This window comes from Leucopleurus acutus (genome assembly GCF_964270905.1).
Source record: "Leucopleurus acutus genome assembly, chromosome: X".
NCBI classification, from domain to species: Eukaryota; Metazoa; Chordata; class Mammalia; order Artiodactyla; family Delphinidae; genus Leucopleurus; species Leucopleurus acutus.
The window spans coordinates 24,916,869-24,938,170 of record NC_139148.1 but is presented as its reverse complement, the minus strand read 5'-3'; the positions used below and the strand labels follow the sequence as shown (position 1 = coordinate 24,938,170).

Sequence of the window (21,302 nt, the reverse complement as noted above, 5' to 3'; positions counted from 1 at the left end):
TTCCCCTCAATATCTGCTTCCTCTTCTCGCTCAGTGTAGCAGATACTTTTGGTATCCCACTCAGAATTTCTTAACCCGCTGTTGTACCCATACCTCAACTGCTGTGGGTGTTGACTGGACAAAGCTCACACCTGTACCCTTTTCCAGAGACTCATCTTAGCATGACAAGAGCCACCTGGATAGAGATGACTGTGAAGTCCAGGCCCTGCCCCCTTGCTTCAAGGGAGGATAAATTCTGCGGTGCAATTTATGTTCCACAGCTCCCTGGGGGTCAGGATGAGTCTAGACTTTTGAAAACTCACCTTTTCCTAGCTTTTTCTCTTGAGTGCACTCCTCAGTAGATCACTTGCACAAGAATCCCTGTCTTGGGCTTTTCTTCTAGAGAAACGAATTTAAGATCCTCAGTAATAGACCTCTATGTTGTTATCAGGCACATGGGTACTAATAATAAAAACCACATATCCCAGCCCCCACTACATTTTCATGTAATTATGTGAACAAGTTCTAGCCAATGAGATGTAAGGAGAAGTGACATAAATAACCTCTGGGTCTTGTCCTTTTTTTTTTTTTTTTTTTGTGGTACGCGGGCCTCTCACTGCTGTGGCCTCTCCCGCTGCGGAGCACAGGCTCCGGACGCGCAGGCTCAGCGGCCATGGCTCACGGGCCCAGCCGCTCCACGGCATGTGGGATCTTCCCGGACCGGGGCACGAACCCGCGTCCCCTGCATCGGCAGGCGGACTCTCAACCACTGCGCCACCAGGGAAGCCCCGGGTCTTGTTCTTAAAAGTGGAAAGGACCATGTTCTTTGTTCCTTTCATTACATATTGCTGTTTATACTAACATGGATATGGTGGACAGAACTTCATCTTGGAAAATAAGGATGAGGACCATACCCCCAGGGAGAACAGAGTGGAGACAGAAAAGAAACCTGAGGCCTAGACAATTCACAATTAGGCAGACATCATATAAGCTCTGAAATACCTACATCTGGAATTTTCTTTGAGCAGAAAGCTTCTCTTGTTTAAGCTACTGTTACTTCTAAGATTTTTGTTATATACAAATAACCTGTCCCCAAACCTGACAACTGATCAAAACATTTTTCTTTGCTCAGATCTCAGTGGTCATATATGCATAATCGGAGATGCAAAGATGAACAAGATGTTAAATCTCTGCCATTAAGGAGCATTAGCTCCTTAAAGGAAAAGAAATTTGAGCAAAGTATGGACTTTAGTTAATTTAAAAAAAAGAAAAAAGACTAACAAGTAGACTAACATAGAACCTAGAAAGGACCCCAGACATCTTTTATTTATTCAAGTGCTGTGTCAGGGAGCAATGGTGGGAACTCTATTTAAGGCTTTCCTAGAGTGACGGCTTAAAGTCAAGGCAACTTTATTTCTCAAGACCCTCAGATTTTGTGGTGAAAAAGTTTAGGTTTATACTGGAAAAGTATAAGATGTGCCTCTTGCTATTTTTTCCTTTTATTTGTTTCCCATAGCAACATCCAATCAGGCTCTCAACATCCAATCAAGCACCATCTCTGATGTATTTTTAACTTCTCAAAGTGATCTTGAATCTTTTTTCCTTGCTATACCTACCATTAAACCTCTAACCGTAGCCCCCATCACTTCACACCCTAATTATTGTAAAAACCCCTTGTCTGCTTTCCACGTTCCAATTTCTGTAAACATTCATATACTTGCTGGAAGATAATTCCAGAAAAACTGCTTTCAGCTTTCCATTCTTTGCTTTATACTTAGCTGCCATTTAAGTCTTGTTTTACCCTTCTTTACAGCCATCCCTCTCACCATCACCTACAAAACCCCATTTTCCATCAAAACTGATCTAGTCACTCTTTTATGAATAGACTGTGGTTTTTTTCTTTGTTAATAACAATAGCAGTTTCTACTTTTGGCTTACCTATTTGCAGTTTGCAAGGCATTTTCTAGATCAGAGGTCAGCAAACTTTAGCCTGCAGGCCAAATCCATCCACCACCTATTTTTGCAAATAAAGTTTTACTGGAGCACAGCCGCACTCATTCCTTTATGTATCATCTGTGCCTCTGTCCTGCTACAACAGCCGAGTTGAGTATTTACAATAGAGACTATATTGTCTGCAAACTCTAAAACTTTCACCATCTGGCCCTTTACAGAAAAAGTTTGCCAACCCTTGTTCTAGATCATTTTAAAATTTTTCTTATACTAGTCTTCATGAAACCCTTCTGACAGGGAAAATTTTCTCCATCACACTTTCCCTAGCCATGTGTTTATTTTTCAAAGTCTTGCTCAAATCACAGGCTCTTCGTGAGCCCTTCTAAGAAAAGTCTCTTTATTGTCTTCCCTACAGGCATTAGGTTATTCTTCTTATTTTTTTCTTGGGAACCACATACAAAATTAGACTTAGAAAGAACCCTGGATAACCGGAGCTTCATACTCAACTTTTTCACTTATCCTAAACTTTGTTGATCAGCTGCTATTACTTTATTAGGCCTATTCACTTTATCTTTGCTTACTGCACCAACATTAGCAGTTAGGGGAAGGGGAAGCTGGGAAAAAGTGAGAGAGTAGCACTGACATATATACACTACCAAGCATAAAACAGATAGCTAGTGGGAAGCAGCCACATAGCACAGGGAGATCAGCTCGGTGCTTTGTGACCACCAGAGGGGGGGGATAGGGAGGGTGGGAGGGAGGGAGATGCAAGAGGGAAGAGATATGGGGATATATGTGTAACTGATTCACTTTGTTGTACAGCAGAAACTAACACAACATTGTAAAGCAAGTATACTCCAATAAAGATATTAAAAAGAATTAAAAAAATAATAGAGTACAAAAGTATGACCACCAATAGTCTTGCTGGATTGTCAATGGCCTCTATGCCTGGCACATATATTGTTTGCAATTTTAAAATTTCCTCGAGGTAATTACCATTTATATCATATCATAGATATTCAGTAATGTTTGTGAAATATGATAAATGTACATGTTATAGCCATGACTGAAAAGGGCTCATAGTAATTCATTTTACCTAAAATAGAAAGAAAAAAAGGATACGTAAGAACTCAGCATTTACCTTTACATGCCTAATTATTTTACAAATGTATATTTCAGCAGCCAACCTATTCCATATTAGTTTGATACTTTTTGGAGAAAATTTATTAGCCTCTGTCTTCCCTGAACCTGCCACCATTGATTTCAAAGAATTTTCAAAGCTTTCTTTCTTATAAGACTTGGAAAGATAAGACAAAGCTTTTCTCAATCCAGTGATCTAAGAAACTATCCCATCATCACTTGAGCAGAATTTATTTCATCTTCTTAGTATTTAGGAAAAAAATGGCTGTTATGTTGCAGACATGTATTTTCAGGATGATTTTAAAAATCAGTAAATTGAATAGCCAATTCACACAGCTCTAGGCTTTTACTTCCAACAATTGGGTTTGTTGTTTCTGAAAAGAAAGCACTCAGAAAGACAACAATCTGGCTAATTATTGCCCTGTTCAAAAATAGTTCAATCCTTTAGAAAACACCTTCAAGTCTCAGATACGGAAAGAAGGGTAAACTTTAGTATCTGTCCTAGGTTGATTTACCACCTCAGCATGATCTCCAAGAATTATCAGAATTATGAAACTGGAAATTCTCTTTGAGGACTATTATGGCAAGAGACACATGTTACCACCAAAATATTATAGAAAGAGTAACTGATATGCAGTTCTATATTTTCAATTTATCATCCGTATAAGACACTGCATCCAGACTTGAAACCTTAAAGACTTTCAATTGTATTTCAATGGATTTTTTTAAAGGACTACCTTATGTAGGCTTAATTGCATTTTTTATAGCCTATAAATTACAGCTGATATTCTCAAGGGTATACTGTGGTTTCAATTAAGAGAGGTAGTTTAACAATTAAGAGACCAAGACTGTGAAACTACATTAGGTCCTTGAAACACATATGCATATGATCATTAAGATTTCTGGGTAAGATATAAAACATTTATATGGGCTTTGATTGTCCTGAACAAAGGGAGACTCCTTGGGGCATAAATGTTTAAGACTTTCTAAAATGATGCTGAGATTATTTATCCTTTGATCTAAGAATGACTTGATTTTTAAGCAATAACCACATAAAACAATAATAAATATTAAAATTATCGTCTATCATACAAATTAAAATGAATGAAAACTTACCTCTACTACACCTACAGCTGTTACCTGTTGGTCTTTTAGGCCTAACATATTATTACTGTTTACTTCCACCTGGTGACAGTGAGGGTATATTACAGGCAGAGAATAGAACAGTGTTTTGGAGTACCAAAGGTCATGATGGAGGATAAGCAGTTCACAACTGGTGTTAGTTTCAGATAAGAGCTGTCATAAGAAATGGAATTATTTTTTTTCATGGAAAATGATAGGAATCAGAAAATGGTATATATATATATATATTTTTTTTTTTTTTTTGCGGTACGCGGGCCTCTTCCTGTTGTGGCCTCTCCTGTTGCGGAGCACAGGCTCCAGAAGCGCAGGCTCAGCGGCCATGGCTCACGGGCCCAGCTGCTCTGCGGCATGTGGGATCTTCCCGGACTGGGGCACGAACCCATGTCCCCTGCCTCAGCAGGCGGACTCTCAACCACTGCGCCACCAGGGAAGCCCCAGAAAATGGTATAATTTTGGCTATGCCAATGTTTTCCACAAGGCATTCTAAGAACATTAACCCCAATCACTATTTTATTCAGTAACTATTTTGTGGGTGCATGATCACTAACAACACTATCTCACACTAACTCTGAGGGGAAATCACATCAGTGATAACACGTTTGGGATGCAACGCATACTCTATCATCCAGAGAAGGTTGCTTAAACGGTCTTGGAGGAAAACCCTGAGATACTTAGCTATGAAGGTATATGAGGCATACACTAAGACTAGCTAAGCAAAGGGGTGTCTAAGAATCTGGTGCACTGTCTTCCAGAACCCTGACTCGCAAGTAGAGAGACAGCAGTCTTAAATATACTTGAGTGTGGCGCCTCTGCTTAATGGAATAGATTACAATTTAATACATAAAAGGCTCACAAGCATTTTAAGAAATCGTCCGAGTTTGTTGATAAAGTTCCAATTAAAAAGAGGCCCCTGGGCCCTTAACTTGCCATGGAAAAGAAGAGGATGGACCCAAAAGCCACAGAGAACGACTCCCAGTAAGCAGAACTGGGCCCTAATCAAAAATCTGTTGATGTGTGCCCAGCTGGGTTTTAGAATTGCTATGGTTCAGTGACTGCTCTGTATCTCTCACACATTTTGGATAGGATTATTTAGCTTAGTTATTTTATTCCTGTCTGACCAGAGAATGCTGGGTGTGTAAGGGTTAGATAACAAGTCTTTCTAGCTCACAGAGAGGAGCCACTCCTGAGCGGTTGTACTCAAGGGACTAAGCATGAAGAACCTCATTCACACATAGGTAATGAGGTCCTGGACTTGTAGCCCTATCTTGATGTCACAATAAGACTTTGGGGGTCTTAGGAATGGGGTGAGTGTACTTTGCATGTGTAAGGGCAGGGATTACTAAGGGCCAAAGGGCAGACTCTGTTGTACTGTTATTTTGGTGATCCCACCAAAAAAACACTACTTGTGGAATTCAAGCTCTTGTGAAATCTCCTCCCATATTAGCTCTAGACTCAGCTAATGGGCTATTAGTAAGCATGATGCAAATAGATGCTTGATAAGTCTTCATACATTCTGAGTTGCCATATAAAATGTCTGGCCATCCTGCTGGAGAGACAGTTGGAAAGACTACGTGGAGAAAAGGAGACCCTGAGAATTCATGGAGAGAAAGAGGCTCAGCCAATCCTGTATCCTAGTTGATTGCAGCCTCAAGTGACTATGGGCAAAATCAGCAGAAGAACAACCAAGCTGAGTCCAGGCCACATTGCAGAATCATGTGTAAATAAAATGGTTGCTGTTTTAAGCCACTTAGTTTGGAGGTGTTTCCCCCCCATAACAGATAACTGAAACAACTGTCTTTGGAGCAGTTTGATAAAAGTAGAAAGATGATAAACACATACTGGATCTTCTTCAAGAAATAGCTCTATATTCTTCAGACAGGCAGTGAAAAATGGAATTTCGGATGAAGGAACAAAGAGTAAAAGAGTAAGGAAAATTCATACTGTAATCTGCAAACAGCAGACAGGATGGTGAGAACACAGCACAAAGTGCCTACGGAGACAAACACCCGAGATGAGTCTAGAATGAAAGGTTGAAGCTGGGTTGTAAAGGGATGTGTACACCAAGCAAAGTCTTCAGACTTCATGCTGGGTGACAGGGCCCATTAAAGACTTTTAGGTAGAGAAATGAAATAATATCTCTGTTGTGGACATATAATTGCACAACAGTATGGAACAGTAACTAAAATAGGAAAAATCTGGAGGCAGAGAAACCACTTGAGAGGACATTGCAGTCACTTGGAGAGTAGAAATTAGTATGAACAACAAAGAATGAATTCAAAAGACATTTCTAAGGGTACATTGGAAAGGTCTTAGTAGCAATTAAGGCAAGCTAAAGAACATTAAGGAAACAATGATAAGTGATAATTTTCTAGCTAGTGTTACTGGAATGATAGTGATTCTATTTATCAGAAAAAGAAAGGAAACATCTGAGGAGGATATAGCTTTGTTGAGGTTAAGTATCAAAATAGATTTTGGTACATGTTGAAGTCAATGTGTCTTTTAGACAAATAGGAAGAGGGGACTATTAGGAAAGTGAAAATATATTTCCGGTGCTTGTGAAAATGTTTGGATTTCGTTTCTGAGTCATTAATAAGTATTTATTAAGTGAAGCTACTGGAATAAATAAGAATAGGGGAGCAGTGGCTCACAAGCTGACTGCACAACAGAATCATCTGATATCTGGATTTAACAGATCTGAGGTGGTACACGGGCATCAATAGTTTTTAAAACCTCCCCAGTTAATTCAAATATGCAGCCAAAGTTGAGAGCAACCGATGTAGAAGAATAAAGGGAGAGAGTTGAAAACAAAATTCTGGTAAACACCAGCATTTAAGGAAAATTCAAAGAAAAGGTGTCCCAAGGAAACTTACTAAGTTATATATCAGAGAGCTAATAGTAGACATGATAAAGGTCAGTGTTAAAACCAAGAGAGACCCAAGGGATCTGGCAATTCGAATTTCTTTGGCCCTTTCATGTAAAATTTTAATAGAGTAGCAATGAAGTCAAACAGTCTTTCATCATCTCCACTCTACTCTTAAACGCTTCCAATCAGCTTTTATTTTGGTTATTGTATTTTTCAGTTGCTTAATTTCCATCTGTTTCTTTTTATAACTTATTTTTCTTTGCTGAGATTTTCCATTTTTTTCATTGGTTTTCAGAGATTTTGTAGTTACTTGCTGAAGTATTTTAATGATCAGTGTTTTAAAATCCTTGTCAGATTCATCTCATTGTTGGTATCTTTTCTCATTAATGTTGTAATTTTCCTGACTCACGGTCAGGTCAGTGAGTATTTTTTTTTTTTAACTCTATCCTGAACATTTTAGTTATTATGGGGATGTGGATCCTATTTCATCATGTTTTTCTTTTTTTAAATAAAGGCAACCCTCCTGTTGAAATGTAAAATGTGGGCCAAGTGGATATGTATGTTCAGCTTCCTCCTCAGCCATGCTGACATCTTTCCTGCCTTGTTGCCTCCAGCTCACTTCCTACTGGGCTCCACTGACACCAGAGGAGGGAAGGTCGAAAATTGGATGCCAACTAGCCCTACCTCGCACCACCTCGTCCTGCCTTTTTGATGGTAGAAGCTTTGCTCCTCACTGATACCAGAGAAGTGAGGTGAAGACTAGCAGTGACTAGCCCTGCCTCACAGTGCCTCGCAGATTCCCGTTGCTGCCAGCTGGGGGTGGAGACTCAGGTCATCACTAGATTCCACTGACACTTCTCTTGCAAAAGAATATAATTCCTGCCTACTTCCTCTGGGTGAAAGATGGCAGATCAGGACCCCACTCATGTGTGCTGACTCTATCATAGTGTGGGGATCATATTATTGCTGCCTGCTTCCACCAGGCAGGGGATGGAAGATTAGCTCCCTGCCAACATCATCTGGTGGGACAAGTGGAGCAGTGTGGTCATCTCATTCTTCAAGTCCGGAGGTTCCTAGACAATCCTTCTTTCCACCTTTCACAACACTTGCTTTGCTTGTTGGCTGTGTTCTATCCAGCCTTTTCAGTTGTTAGGGGAGGACTGGGAGGAAGGCAGCTACTCCATCTTGGCAGTACCCCATTCTGTTTTAAACTGTGGCCACAGTATCTGTAACAATTTATTGCACACTTATTTTCTCTGATGCAAATGATCTGAAGGTAAAAAAAAATGTTTTTTAAAAGTCTTTGTAATTCTAGCATTAGCATATTACCTAGCGATCAGTAGTTATTTCTGAAATGGATGACTGAGTAAATGGATTTAACTGAGTACCTTTTGATAGATGCTTAATATGTACTTTCAATGAGAAAGAAAAACTTTTTAGTCTCTAAAGAGAAACTCAAGACTTGAACAAAGGAACTAGATACTAGATAAAATACATTCTATATATGTAATTTGAAAAAGTATGCTTTTAGAAAGAACTTAACACACAAAAATCAAGCATACTTCTAACAATGCTAACAATGTACATGTTGAAAATGAAATTCAAAAGGCACTATGATTTATAAACACACCAAAGAAAATGAAATAATTTTGTATAAATTCCATAAAATGTGTACAGGATTGTATGCTGAAAAATACAAAATGCTGAAGAAATCAAAAAAAGAAATCCTAAGTAAATGGAGAGGCCTACTGCATTCATAGATTAGGAGTTTCAACATAGTAGAGACAGTAATTTTCCTCAACTTGAGCTATACAGATTTAATGCAATGCTTACCAATATTCCAGTATAGTTCCTTGTAGACATAGATAAGCTTATGCTAAAATTTATATGGAGAGGAACAGGCCCTACAACAGCTAAAAGGATCTTGAAAAAGAAGGATAAAGTGGGAGGACTCACTGTACTTGATATTTAGTCCTACTATACAGCTATAGCTACACTAAACATGACAGAGTGGTACTGGCCAAGGGATAGACACATAGATCAAAGGTAAAGAATACTGAATCCAGAAGTAAAACCAAGCAAACATGCCCAACAGATCTTGAATAAACATGCAAAAGCAATTCTATGGAGGAAGCTAAACTTTTTAAACAAGTGGTGCTGGAGCAACTGAACATCTATCGAAGAAGCTAAACCTTGACCAAAATAAACCTTATACCTTATATAAATATTAATTCAAAGTGGATCAGAGACAAATATAAAATGTAAAGCAATAAAACTTTTGGCAAAAAACCAATAATTTTAAAAACAATAGAAAATTTTCAGGATCTAGGACTAGGCAAAGAGTTCTTATATTTTTGTACCAAAGACACAATCCGTAAATTGAAAAAAAATAATGAATCGAACCTCATCAAAATTAAAAACTTTTGCTCTTCAAAAAAGCCTGTTAAGAGGATGAAAAGACAAACTACAGATAGGCAGAAAATATTTGCAAACCACATATCCAAGAAAGGATTAGTGCCTAGAATGTACAAAGAATCCTCAAAACTTAACAGTAAGAACACAAATAATCCAGTTACAAAATGGGCAAAAGACATAAACAGACATTTCACTGACAAGTATAAAGATGGCCAATCAGCACACGAAAATCCATCATTAGCCATTAGGGAAATGCAAATTAAAACCATGAGATATCATGATACACTGATGGGTACAATGGAAAATAGTGACAATACTAAATGCTGCAAGCATGTGGAGAAACTGGGTCATCACATATTGCTGGTGGGAATGTAAAATGGTACAGATACTTTGGAAGATAGGAGGGCAGTTTCTTATATGATTAAACATGCAACTGTCATACAAGTCAAATTCACTCTAGGGCATTTATCCCAGAGAAATGAAAACTTATGTTCACTAAAAATGTACATGAATGTTCACAGAATATCTATTTTCAATAGCACAAAATGGAAGCAATCCAGATGTCCTTCAATGAGGGAATGAACACTGTGCTAACGTCCATACCATGTAACACTACTTAACAATAAACAAGAATGAAAAACCCAATTCCAGTATTTTTTTTCTTTTTTTTGGCCATACCGCACAGCATGTGAAACTTCCCTAACCAGGGATCAAACCCATACCCCCTGCAGTAGAAGCGCAGACTTAACTGCTGGACCACCAGGGTAGTCCCTCCAACATTCCTGAATTGCAAAAAATAGACATGGAGAACAGATTAGTGGTTGCTGGGGGTTTGGGATTGGAGTGGGGAGGTGGATATGGACAACAGAAGGGATCCTTGAGGTGATGGCATTGTTCTGTATCTTGAATGTATCATTGTCAATATGCTGATTATGATTTTGTACTATAGTTTTATAAAATGTTACCAGTGAGAGAAACTGTCTAAAGGATTCATGGGATCTCCATATTATTTCTTGCACATGAATATGAATCTACAAAATAAACTTTTAGCCAAAAAGTAGTGTGCCAAACAACTTGGTATGTTACAATTTAGAGGACATTAAATTACTTACACAAGCACCAGCTCGCTATGCATATGAAACTGCTAATAGGGCATAACTCGGAAGAGGAGGATTAAAAAATCGGGAGTCAAGAGGAAAGGAAAATTTCATTTTTTTAAAAGTAAACTTATTCTTTTAACTGGCAATAAAGGAAAAGAAAGTAGTTACACAGCTCTCCTTCATTCACTTTTTCATGTAAAAATAAAACATTCAAGAAGGAGAAAACTGAGTAAAAAGCCAGGTACCATGGAACCAAGAATTACGTGGTATTATTCTATCCAAAATAGCTACTTATAGATGGGAGTAGGAAAGCTCTTGTTCATTACACTGAGAGTAATCTTAGGCATTTCCGTTATTTACACCATTGACTTGTACATATTTAGGTGTAAACACTGTACATGAAAACGCTTGTTAAAACTTTTCATTGATAAGTTAATAACCCAAAACACTTATCAGAAAGACTAGAACCTTTGAGCAGCAGCTAACATTTTCAAACTTCTAAAACTCTTCATAAGTGGATTATTTAAAAACGAATGGTGACAGTTTTGTGGTCTGATAGCTAACAACATGCCAAAATGTCGGTGACTCAACTAACAGCCCTGGGCTCCCTTCACGTCATCAGCACCAAGGCATGCTATTTAAACTGCTGTTTATAATGATTTTGAGTACCACTTTCCAAGTTGGAACAGGAAGCCGGATCAACACTAGCTTCAAATCAATTGGAACACTCCAATTCCAGTGATAAAAGCATCTTTTCCTGCAGTTTATCGCTTTCTCTAGAATATCACTTGACACATATAAAACTTTAAGGTGTTTGTCTTTTAGTTTCACCTTCCATTAAAATATAGACACACGAACATGTGGCAAATGTCACTGTTCTTGAAATTCTGTGACCTTCATTCATTACTGCAACTATAAATTCAGACATTTTAACGCAATTTCTGAGCATTGGATCACTGTGTATATTTAAACACATCAAAGGATTGCAACTTCAGTGCTTCAGAAGTTCACATTACTAACATAAACACAACCTTATTTTCCCATCAAAAATAAATAATGAAATTAAGTGTTAGACTATGGACATTCAGCTCAATTCGAATCTCAGATAAATGAGGACATTTGCCTATCTTGAAGAATCACCTCCTACACATGCATCAACAATCAGAAATAATGTTTTTTAAGGAAATGCAGCAGATATGAAATTAAATCTGATAACTATTTGTCAAGTAAGAACAGCCAGTGCAAACAGTACTCTAACTATATTAGTATGGCGATTATTTATCAATGCACCTACAAAAACTTTACTTCTATTAAGAGTTATGTTTAAACATAAAAGGGTTGGATTCCCTTTTTTAAGGGAAAGAACAAGAGTTGGCAAAGGAATAGTGCATTTGTTCTTTTATAATTCATTCCACATTTTTCCCAAGCAGAACTTTATTTGCATTCATTTATATTTTCCAAAATGAACTCTGATTTATATGTTGTCAGCGTTAAAAAGATAAAGTTATGTTTAACTTTCATCTGGCTTTGACCTATTTTAACATCCTAACACACCTGTAGCCATAACCCTCCATAAAGGTTATTCTTATAGGCTGATGATGAGCGGGAGACACAAACCTTATGATAGAGGAGTAATAGCTGCTAATGAGAATTTCAGAAGTGGAAGTCGAATTTTGATTTGAAAAAGACACTAGGTGATTCTGAGACTTTCTCCAAATTGAGAATCAACTGCTTTAGATTTGGCTTTATATATAAGTCGAAATAGGGACACAAAGAAATAGATTTAAACACACCCTCTATATGCCTGTGCCCTGCTTTGCCAATGTTCTTATAGTCTAATGACATCCACAGTCATTCACAGTCCATGAAGGGCTAAATGCTTAAACTGAGACTTTTAACTGCTAATGTGAGACATGGATATTGTCTTAACGCGTTATCACTAAGCAAAGTACATATATCTCTTCCAAAAGCAGACGAAGATATGTAGATGTGTGATGGGTTTCTTTGTGGATTAAGGGCACAGGCTTTGTTATTAACTTTTGCATTGGCCCTGAGGGACCCAAAATATTTTTGTATTGACTCAGCATTTTTAGTCAATAAAACGATCTGGAACATAGCCTTCGCATTCCCTAACATGGCAAGGCTGCTTTCCTCTTCCTGTGCACATAACACGTTACCTAAATCATCTTTGCAGATGTGTTTGAACCAGAGGTATCTGTGCTCTATCTGTCTGTGAAGGGTAATAACAAAATGTTACAACCCATTTAGCAATAAACTATGCATCCTTTCTGCAAGTCTTTGCTTACATTTTATTTGCAACATTTCACCTCCTCTATAAATTTTATTTCATAGTCTTTAGTAATTTCTGGCAACATAAGTAGATACCCAGATGGTATCTCTTTTCTCCATAAGCCAGAGATAATGTCTCAATATAAATTCCAATGCCATCATTTTATGATTTAGATTCTAAATTTTAGAAAGCAGCAACACACACAAATATTGAGACCATAGCCTGAGGTGAAAGGGATAGCAGCAAAATTTAGGTATAAGAAAGCAACATGTGATATAATTGATTCAACAGTAACAAAATTAAGAGTATACCTGATGACACAGGCGTAAAGACCACTATCCTGCAGTAATGTTGGCCGGAACCAAATGGAGTCCTCTTCCTTGCTCATTCTACTTCCATCAAAGGCTATTGGCTCTTCAAAGTCTCCGGGGCCAGAGCTTTTGTACCACATCAAACTGAGTCCAGCACTCTGGGCTAGGGAGTAATTGGCTCTGATATAACCATAAAAGAGTGCACATTTGATTCGAACAGGCTCTCCCACCAAAACTTGGTATTTCTTGATATCGACAGACCAATCTGTGCATCCATCAGCTGTAGTTTAAAAAGACAGAGAAAGAGAGAAAGAAAAAACATTAGAGGAAAATGGAAGCAATTAGTTCATTCATTCATTTATTCATTCAACAATATTTATTGAGCATCTATATTGGACAAGATTCTTCTCTAAGCACAGACTATGCAGCAATGGATAAAACTCAGAAGGGCATTGAAAAGTAATTTATCCTACTAACAAGCAATATATTCAACACTTAGTTTGCTTCTGCTGATATTTATTCTTAGTTTAAATCAGTGTGATGGTTATTAGCTTATGGCCTTCTCATTCTAAATCCACATGTTTGCCTGTTCTTTGAAAATGGATCTGGACCTGTGAAACAGTTTTCCTTTGCTAGCTGGCACTGACACTCTGTTAGTAAAGTGTTCTGAAGAGAGATTTCAAAGGAAAGGGTTTGCTCCCTGGTTCCAGCATGCTTGCTTGGAAGGCTCTTGCAGTATGCAAGGCTTTTCCAGAACGTGGCTCCTGCAGTGGGTGCTTCTCCAGGACCCAGGTCCTGCAGTACACGGTAGCAGCTTGGTAATTTTTTAGCAGATCCTCAGATGAGACACCTTCTCATGAACAGCTTTCCCAGATACCTTAGAAGGCAAGTCCCTGTCCAATTGCAGAGGGCAGACTTCCAACCAGTTCTACCGGTGTGCCACCTCAGTGACTTCTGCCATTCAGTAAGCCATGAATTTTCCCAGTAAGGTCTGGCTCTCACTCTGGGAATGGGAAGATGGGAGCTTTTCTTTGGGTGCTCTCAGCTAGGGGTAATGGCGGCCATTCCTCTATTCTTTACAGTTCTTTTGTTACAGACTGAACGTTTGTGTCCTCCTAAAATTCACATGCTGAAGGCTTAATCCTGAATGTAATGCTATTTGGAGGAGGGGCCTTTGGGAGATAATTAGGTTTATATGAGGTCATGAGGGCAGAACACTTATGAAGAGAGTAGTGCTCTTATAAGAAGAGACACCAGAGCTTGCAACCTTTCTCTTTCTCCTGATTACTTATAAAGAAGATGCCACGTGAGCACACAGCTAGAAGGTGGCCATCTATAAGCAGGAAAGAGGGCCCTCACCAGAAACCAAATCAGCCAGCACCTTGATCTTGAATTTCTCAGCCTCCAGAACTGTAAATTTCTGTTGTATAAGCCACCCAGTCTCTGGTATTTTGTTATGGCAGCCTGAGCAGACTAGTACATCATTCCTTCTTACTAGCCAATCCTTCATTACTCCAATAACCTATTACATTGAAAAAATCTTTATATAAGCTTTCCTTGTTCAACTTAGTGTATTTTTTTTCTCTGATTGGATCCACACAGATAAAATGAGGAATAAGTGTTGTACAGCCAAACAAGACAGAAAGAAATACAACAAAAGTGGGTCATGCTCTAGTAGTGACTCACAGCCAGAGACGCAGGTAGATGGTTACTTTGCTGATTTCTGGGAGCATTAGGGGAAGTGTAAAGTAGAAACCATGGTGGGAAATGGAGCTGATGGGATGGGAACTAATTGTATTTTCTGAGTTTCTTGGAAGTACCATCTTCCAAATGGCATCTTGGCACCATTTTTATCACCTCTCCCCCCTACATACACACATACACATACACACACACACACACAACAACAGGTCACCACAGGGCAGGTACATCACCATTATTATTATCATGGAGAAGTTGTGGATCTCCTGCCTAGAGAGGGCACTTGCTCAACCCCTAGCAACAAAATCAATCTGATATAGCTCACAGTATACAAATACTGAGCAAAAGGGCAAAAACCAAGAAAAGAGGACCTCTAACAGCAGTAGCATCTGAATACTGCAAGCAGGGTTTAACTCACTAGAGATTAAAAAGAGGGCAACTTGAAGGATCTGAGAACAGGAAAATTCATGTAGAATTCAAAAGAAGGAAAATGATCAAAATGAAAAGGAAGATGTATATTAGAGCAAAGAACACACATAATTATGGAATTATCCAAATTTCTTATCTTAAAATATTATCTAACATCTGATGAGCACTTAATTATGTGCTGAGTTTACAAATTTTCATTCCCCTTTCACAAAAACACCCATTCAGGCTTTGGACTCATTGTTCCCTCTACATGGAACTTGTGTCACCAATCAACTGCATGGCTTCCTCCCTCCCTTCCTCCATATGTCACTTCCTCCAAGAATGCTTTTCTAACTGCCCTGCCTGCAATACCACCTTCCTATCCTAGTCACTTGACCCAGATTGTTGTTTAATATTTTTTCACAGGACTCATTGCTATCTGACGTTACATCATGTACCCAATTTTTGCTTGCTTTCTGTCTACCCAACAGAACATAAGCCCCTTGAGGTCAGGAACTTGGTCCTTCTAATTCACTTCTTTAACCTCAGTGCCTAGAACTGTGCCCGCTAACCAGCTCAACACACACTGACTGACTGACTGAATGAATGAATGAATTCTTGAATAAATAAACAAAATAATGCCAAGATTTACAATTGAAGAAACTCAACACCAGCTCATATGTGGAAGTTCTGGTATTCTCATCCAGCTACATATGACCCTAGAACTCATTCTCTCTACCACCATGGTATTCTGTTTCCTAATAAATGTAATTTAAATTTCACACCATTCTTTAATTTAGTTTACTTTTACTACCAAATGTTGGTCTAAGATTCCTAATGAAGAGCCGTATCGAGGTACTGTCTAGAGTAACTGTGCTGGAAGCTTGGTGGACATCAACAACATCCAAGTCATTACCATCACTCCTGCCAATGACTGCCACAGAGCTGGCTCACCACACTAAATAGGATGACAGAACTGTATACAAACAGAGATGTCAAGGTTACATAATTACATGCAGTATTTATCAACACAACTTTGGACATTTGTCCCATTGCATGAAATGAATCCTAGGTGGGATTTTATTTTAAACAGTTATAGTTCTGGCAATAAGCATGAAATTACCTTGTTTTACCACGATATAAATTATAATACAATTCTAGAATTACATTATTGTAACTGAGGCCATCTGTCTCAGAGGATATCACTGCCAGTGCAAAAGGCGGGTACACCTTCAAGGTAGCAGTATAAACAGTAAGATGAAATTATTCAAATTCTCAAAAGATTTGTAAGGTAAAGCAAAATGCTTGAAGCTAAAAGCAAAAATACTTAGCCTAGAAATTTCTAAAAAGTAACAAATTAGATCAAGAGAAAAGGAGAGCTGTGTTTTGGGGGATAGATAGAGCTATTAATACATACTTTCAAAATATGCTTACTGAGAGTAGTGTTGAAAGAAAACCATAAATATTACTGAAAATTAGAGTTATTTAGTATCTATTGGGAAAAAAGTTTCAGCTCTGATTCACACGCCAAGGAAAAGGCAGAGGTGAAATTAAGAAATACCAGCACCTTGGATATCAGAGACACTTTATGTTAATTTTAATGTGGAAATAAAATGTAGGATCTGTAGCTTAGGAAGTATTACTACCATTAGACTAAATGTATGATGTTCAAAAGTAAACTATAAATTTATTAACATGTTAATACTTTTTTGGGGAAAGACGGCAAATAATATAAAGAACAATTCAAGATATCTTCAAATTATTTTGATAAACACATTTAAATAAATGAACATATATTTTTTCAATAATTAAAGCATTTTATTAAATAAGTGAGGAGTGCTATTTTTTTTCCTTTGTTAACATTGCACCGCATTTGCATACATTCTCACTCTGCATGTATCACAATTTTTTCCTAAATGATCTGAAAATAAATTAAAATAGAGACATAATGATATTTCACTCCTAAAATACTTCAGTATGGATCTCCTTTGAATAAAGACATTTTTCTTATATAGCTGCAAACCATGTTTTTCTTAATCTTGTCCAGCGGGACATCTCAAATCTTAAAAGAAAATGTGATAACTTAAAACCTAACTCTTGATGACAAGAATTGCCAATTGTATGTTCAGTTTTTCCTTACTTCAGTATATAAGCTCTGTTGGCTTGGAAACAGTCATTCCAAGCCAAGATATTTCCATATTTCTATACACTGTTAATTCCATTATGTAAGTTACCAGGTAACCTTTATTATTTTTAAATTATCATTGGGTATTTCTGCAGGACAACAGTATTTAATCGTTTTTTCTGTCTTTCAGAATAAAATATCCTTCTGTAAGCCTCTCTCAGAAAGTTAGCTATTGGTATTCTCTTTCCCTGATGAGAAGATTCCATGGAAATACTCTAGTTCGATGTCTCCTATACAGCACATACTCCTTCAGAGTCAATGGGACTTTATAAAGCCATGAAGTTACACTGGGGGGTGAGAGTAGGAAGCACCATATTCATTTATTTTTGTTACCGCCCATAATATTGTAGATTATATGAAGACGGTGATGGAATTAAGATTCAGAACTAATTCCTTTACAAGTAGTTCATATTGATGTACTATTTCATGGACAAAGGCTACATAGATTGGATAACGTAAATATATTCAAATGAGGGACTTCCCTGGCGGTCCAGTGATTAAGACTTCCGCTTCCAATGCAGGAGCCTCGGGTTCAATTCCTGGTCGGGGAACTAAGATCTCACATGCAGCGTGGTGTGGCCAAATTAAAATTAATTAATTAATTAAAATGAGATTAGGGAAAGCATTGTTAATTTGGTCACTATTACTACATATATAAGAGTGCAAAATATGTCATGGTAACAAGCTTGAAAGTTTCATTCTTTAAAAAAAAAGTTTTATCATAGAGCTCATATATAATGCACCCTAATATGAAAATGTAAGACTTTACTTATAAAAAGGCAAATTATATTACTCTTGAAGTATCTACTTGAGTAGATACATTGGAATAATGATAAAATAATTAAGGCATCTGTGATAGTTTAATAGAGGTCCCCCATCCTCTTTACTAAACAGATCTATCCATTCTTCAGCAACTTAGAGTATTGCCTGCTAACAGTTCACAACTGTCTCCTTCTCTTGAAAATAACCCTTGATTGACAAGAACCATCTTGGTGGGAAGTTTACATCCCCTTGGGTCTGCCTACTGCCAATAGGTGACTGATGTTGAGTGTAAAAAAAAAAAAAAAAGCCTGTTCCTTTGTCTCAAGTAGAGACAATTGTACAGTGCAGTGCGTGTTCCACAGCTCCTCTGTGTGTGGACCAGGCCGAGCTTAGAGGTTAACTGTGACCTATTCACTCAGCTCTCTCCCCTTTCCTGCCCTGCCTTCCTCCCTCCCTCCCTCATTCCCTTCCTCTTAAGCTTTCCCTGAAGAGCACTCCCTCTATCAATGGTGTGCATCAAAAATCCTGTCTTAGGCTCTGTCGTTGGAAATCTGATCTAACACAGATTTATATATTCATGTAGCAAGAACTACCTTCATTCCAGTTTCTGTCCTAGGGGCTGGAGACATGAAAACATAAGACACAGCTCTTGTTTTCAAGGAGCTCACACTGTAATCCAAGAGACAGACAGAAACTGAAAGCACAATGGAAATGCAATGACAAAGAAATGCATAGGGCTAGTCAAGAATATGTTCATGAAGAGAAAACATTTGAGAAGTCTGTCAGAAGTTAGCCATTCAAAGAATTGGCAGACAGATATTTAATTTGGAGGTGAACACAAAAGCAAAGGCACAGAAATAAGAGATAGCAGAGTTTTGCAGGAACTACAAATGGCTTTGTGGTGTAGAAACAACAAGTTTAGAGCAGGAAATAGCAAGAGATGGAGGGAAAGAAGTGGGCAAAGACAGACTGTGGAGGTATTTTTATAAGATGTAAAAACTGTTTGATTTCATTGTGAAAGTGATGGAGAAATATCACAGACTTTCAGTCAGGGAGATGATGGACACAGTCTAATATTTTCAAATATGCTATGCTGACTGAAATTTTAGGTAGACATATAAGGTAGAAGGCTTTATCCAGGAAAGTGATGTTACTGAAGGTCTGAAGTTGGGCAGTGGTAGTAGAGAAGGAGAAACGGGGAAGATTTAGGACGTAAAATTGGCAGGAGTAGGTGAACAACTGAATATAAGCATCAAGGAAGAGGAATGATATTAGTTTACTCTGCAAGTCATATCTTTTGTCACAGACTGAAATATCTTTTGCATTCAACAAGAAAATCAACCATTCATGTCAAGGGGTGGGCTCTGTGAAAAGTTTTTCTAATTTCTTCATTTAAAGTCTTTTATGCAATGAAAATGTAATGAATTTTTTAACTTTTTATTTTATATTGGAGTACAGTTGATTATCAATGTTGTGATAGTTTCAGGTACACAGCAAAGGGACTCAGCCATAAATATACATGTATCCATTCTCCCCCAAACTCCCCTCACATCCAGGCTGCCACATAACATTGAGCAGAGTTCCCTGTGGTATACAGTAGGTCCCTGTTGGTTATCCATTTTAAATACAGCAGTGTGTACATGTAATGAATTTTTTAAATGACTCACAGATAGACCTGAATGTGTGCATATATATATATTCATATTCATATTTTTTGAAAACTTGCAATGATTAAAAATAAGTATCTGGCATATTGGCATCAATTGTCTCTAACCCTAGTGTGCTTGGAAAAGCCAAACTTGAGACATGACCGTGGCTAGGGAGTGTAGGCGATGCACATCAGCTATCATAGACATGGAACAAAAAGGCTGAGGCTAGATATCAATGAGGTGAATTCTGCTCTTTGTCTGCACTAGCTGCTACTCTTTCCACATATGAACTTCATAAATGAAAAGTGGCAATGCTGGAATCCTTCCAAGGAGGAAGCAGAGGTGCCCCCAAACTATCAGCAGCAATGATTACAGCAAAATATGACATAAGTTAATGTTTATAGTATATGCTGGTTCACACAACACTTCGTCTTCATCTCTACTTTCTGGATTATGTTTATCTGATGTGAAATATTGCCAGATTCTTGCCTTTAAAGATATATACAATGTGACAATTTTGGAAGAGCTCTTTCAAATATTTTGGAGAGATCTGTGTGGGTGGTAAGAACTGAGGTTAACTCAAGAGACTCTGCCAATTATCAGGAATCCAGTTTCTAGAATACCCTTTATCTGACAAAGCCTGGAAGTTATCATCTGCCATGCTCTCAATGTAGGTCATCTCCAGGTGGGTGCAGGCCTTGCTCAGGTGTTATCAAATTTCTTCTAAGATATGGTTCCCTCTTTATCAGGAGACAGGTGATGCCAAGGCAAATAGGATCCTGGTAGTATAGTTACCCCTCCATCATACCTTAGCCTCCACATTCTAGCAGGTATCCTAGATACTAATACACAAAACCCCATGCATTACATAACACACACTTGGTAAGGATTTATTCTTAAAAGTGTTTGTATTCTTATGATTAAAAAAAAGGGGGGGACTTCCCTGGTGGCGCAGTGGTTAAGAATCCGCCCACCAATGCAGGGGACACAGGTACGATCCCTGGTCTGGGAAGATCCCACATGCTGTGGAGCAACTAAGCCTGTCCGCCACAACTACTGAGCCTGCGCTCTAGAGCCCAAGAGCCACAACTACTGAGCCTGAGTGCGGCAACTACTGAAGTCCGCGCGCCTAGAGCCCATGCTCCGTGACAAGAGAAGCCACCACAATAAGAAGCCCACGCACTGCAAGGAAGAGTAGTCCCTGCTCGCCGCACTAGAGAAAGCCCACGTGCAGCAACAAAGACCCAACGCTGCCAAAAATAAAAAAATAAAATAAAAGGAAACAACAGGAGTAGTAGTTTCATAACCTATCCTTTAGTTTCTTTTCTCAGTTGAGATCATAATTCTATTAAAAGTTACATCATGACATTTTACTGAACATTTTATAATAACTACATAACAGTCCA

The 21,302-nt window shown here is 38.1% G+C and overlaps 1 protein-coding gene across 1 annotated transcript in view; it reads right to left on the bottom strand.

Moving 5' to 3' along the window:
• The window catches only part of IL1RAPL1 (interleukin 1 receptor accessory protein like 1), a gene marked incomplete at both ends in the record, with an annotated part of 1,110,009 nt that overhangs the window by 636,294 nt on the left and 452,413 nt on the right, over window positions 1-21,302 (bottom strand). Inside the window, one exon of the mRNA XM_082865242.1 lies at window positions 13,192-13,471. Coding sequence (XP_082721368.1) covers window positions 13,192-13,471 — 280 coding nt within the window. The remainder of the gene's footprint in view (window positions 1-13,191; window positions 13,472-21,302) is intronic.